The sequence below is a fragment of the Musca autumnalis genome, unplaced genomic scaffold, assembly GCF_047663935.1.
Source record: "Musca autumnalis isolate F117 unplaced genomic scaffold, ASM4766393v1 scaffold_2, whole genome shotgun sequence".
Lineage (NCBI taxonomy): Eukaryota > Metazoa > Arthropoda > Insecta > Diptera > Muscidae > Musca > Musca autumnalis.
Genome location: NW_027411755.1, coordinates 175,785,440 through 175,788,015, shown reverse-complemented (window position 1 = coordinate 175,788,015; position 2,576 = coordinate 175,785,440). Strand labels below are relative to the sequence as shown.

The 2,576-nt window shown below is 31.0% G+C and overlaps 1 protein-coding gene across 1 annotated transcript; it reads left to right on the top strand.

Moving 5' to 3' along the window:
- On the top strand, nucleotides 1-1,294 carry LOC141394881 (nuclear protein 1). The gene has a single exon (XM_073969986.1). The coding sequence runs from the start codon at nucleotides 276-278 to the stop codon at nucleotides 486-488; it is 213 nt and encodes a 70-aa protein (XP_073826087.1). The 5' UTR covers nucleotides 1-275; the 3' UTR covers nucleotides 489-1,294.
- Nucleotides 1,295-2,576: the final 1,282 nt, after the last annotated feature.

The window sequence follows — 2,576 nt, the reverse complement described above, 5'->3', positions numbered from 1 at the left end:
CGGCAATAAGGAGGCAAACTTAATAGTGAGTAAAACACTGTGCTGAAAGGACTTAACGGAAGTCTGCTGCGTTAAAAACAAACAAAAACAACTGCCAAAAAGCAACAAAGAAACCAACGGTTTTCTTCGTTTTTTTTTCAAAGAGATACAGAAAAAAATAACTGATATTCAAAGCAAACCAAAAGTTCAAAGAAACAAACTTGCATACAAGTGAAATTTTTATTAAAACTCCACATTCAACGTCCAACGGGAAGTTAACCACAAACAACTTCAACATGTCTGAGGCTTATTTCGATGAATACGAACACTACAACTATGACCAGGATAAATACGTATTCTCTGGTCACAGCGGTAAAAATCGTACCAAACGTGAGGCCCATGAAAATACCAATCATTTTGATCCCAGTGGACATTCCAGAAAGCTATTAACCAAATTTATGAACACCAACAACAATAAGAAAGCCGTTACGGCCGGAGGCAAAAACTGAGACGCAATTAATAATTCCATGCAACAACAACAACTGAACACAAAGAAAAGAAACTATTGAAAAAAGTTTAAAAGAAAAAAATCACACTAATAGAAGGTGAAAACCAAGTCGTCCCGGAGTAGAAGCAAACAAGGAGAAAAGAAAGCAAGCAGTTATACACAAAAAATCGAATTTAAGGAATAGAGTTAGTTTACAATTCCCCCCTTAAATTGCAAAAAAACAAAAACAACTTTAAAAAGCCAGGAGCTAAACCTGCAGCGGTTATAATTATCCGTTAGCAAAAACATTTTTTTTTGTATTTGTAAAGTAGAAAAAACATTTGATAAAATATTTGGTTACATTTAGGGTTTAGCACTGCCATGCAGTGCTAGACTTTAACTGTAACCATACGAAAAAATTGTAATTTTTCCATTGCTAAAAAATCTTTAAGAAGTTAAATACTTCACCCTCTCTCTCTAATTCTTTGTAACTCTTTTTTTTGTAGTTTTTAGAAAATTTTTATTGTTATTTACTACACATTAACTATTACATACAATTAAAAATAAGTTACTTTATTGCAGGGCGAATTACTTGTGATTTATAATAATTTTATTTCAATAATTTATCAAATCACAAGCGAATTGCCATTAAATCCCTTTTATTACTATTACCCCATCTAAAGTGAAGAAGTAAAAATACAAAAAAAAAACGTGAATTATTTTATTAATGCATAGGTATTAATTTTTATAATTATGCTTATCAAACATATTAATAAATATGCGTTTAATTATAAAAATATTGAATATAAAAAACAAAAAAAGAACAAACGTGTGTTTTTCGTATTTTACATTTTAATATTCTTTTGCGTTGTTGGGATTTCTTTATGTACACACAACACATTTATATTTATAAACTTGTGTGGATGTATTGGATGTATGGTTGGTTGTTTTTTGTATGCACAAACAACTTGGCCTTTACATTTCATATTTCTTGTTGTTGTTGTTAAACAGTTATTGCACTGAACATTTTCTTCTTTTTGTTGTTGTTTTAGTTTTCATTGTTTATTGTGTTTATGTATTGGGCGGATGAATACATAAAATGGGGAACATGTTTTTACATTTTTTGTTTTATACCCATTTGCTTTTGTTTATTATTGGGTATGAAAAACACAAAGAAGACCTGAAATAGTTTTGACGAAGGAAAGCGGTTGTTGTTGTTGTTGTAACAGTGTTTTTGTTCAGCCCAATTATGAACGGCCTCTCACCGTGAGTTTTCTCTTTCTCGCCTCCTCCCCTATTATAAACATCATATCGCCGTGAGTGATGTTATGTTCTCACTGTTCCCTTATTATAAACAACAAGAGGGTGAGCAAAACTCACGTTCGTGAAAAAATTAGCTATTACAAATGTAAAAAAAGTGAGAAAAAGAGGCAAATTTCTGCTGAAATTTCTCACTACCGAAATCAAAGTGAGTTGAACAAAAAAATTTAAGTGTGAACATTTATTTTAAAAAATACGAATATTTTGTATCTGTAATGATAATTATTTGTATTTTAGGTTGAAAGTAACAAAAAATAATAAGAGATTTTTTATGTTGTGAGGTTATTGTTGACCTTTGGACGCTATTTTCTTTGGTTTTAATTTGGCTTGAGGTCAACTTAAAAATTTAAAAACAAATGGGCGTTTTTGTTTTTATTCTTATAAAAAGAAAGAAATATCATTATTATAAATTTCTACCATAATGTTTATAGTTGCATAAAACGAATGCTCTTGTTTTTTAAAGCTTAGGACATTGACCGCTAACATTTTTTCAGAGTTCTTTACGAATTCGGTCTGAATCTCTGAATTCTTTCAGAATTTGGTACAAAATTGGGTCTACCTTCAGTTCCAAGAATGGCATGTAACTATCCACTGGAGTTATATGACTAGGTTTGGCATCGCACCATTAAAAGACGCAGAGTGCTGTGCATGGTGCTATCAATATTTGCCTAAGAATTTAGACGACTGCAATATCCCAAGTATAGTTGAGCAAAAACTACTCTGGTTTGTTGTGGACTTTATTCACACTATATTTGTTTACATTGAACCTGCGACTATGTGAAAGCTATTC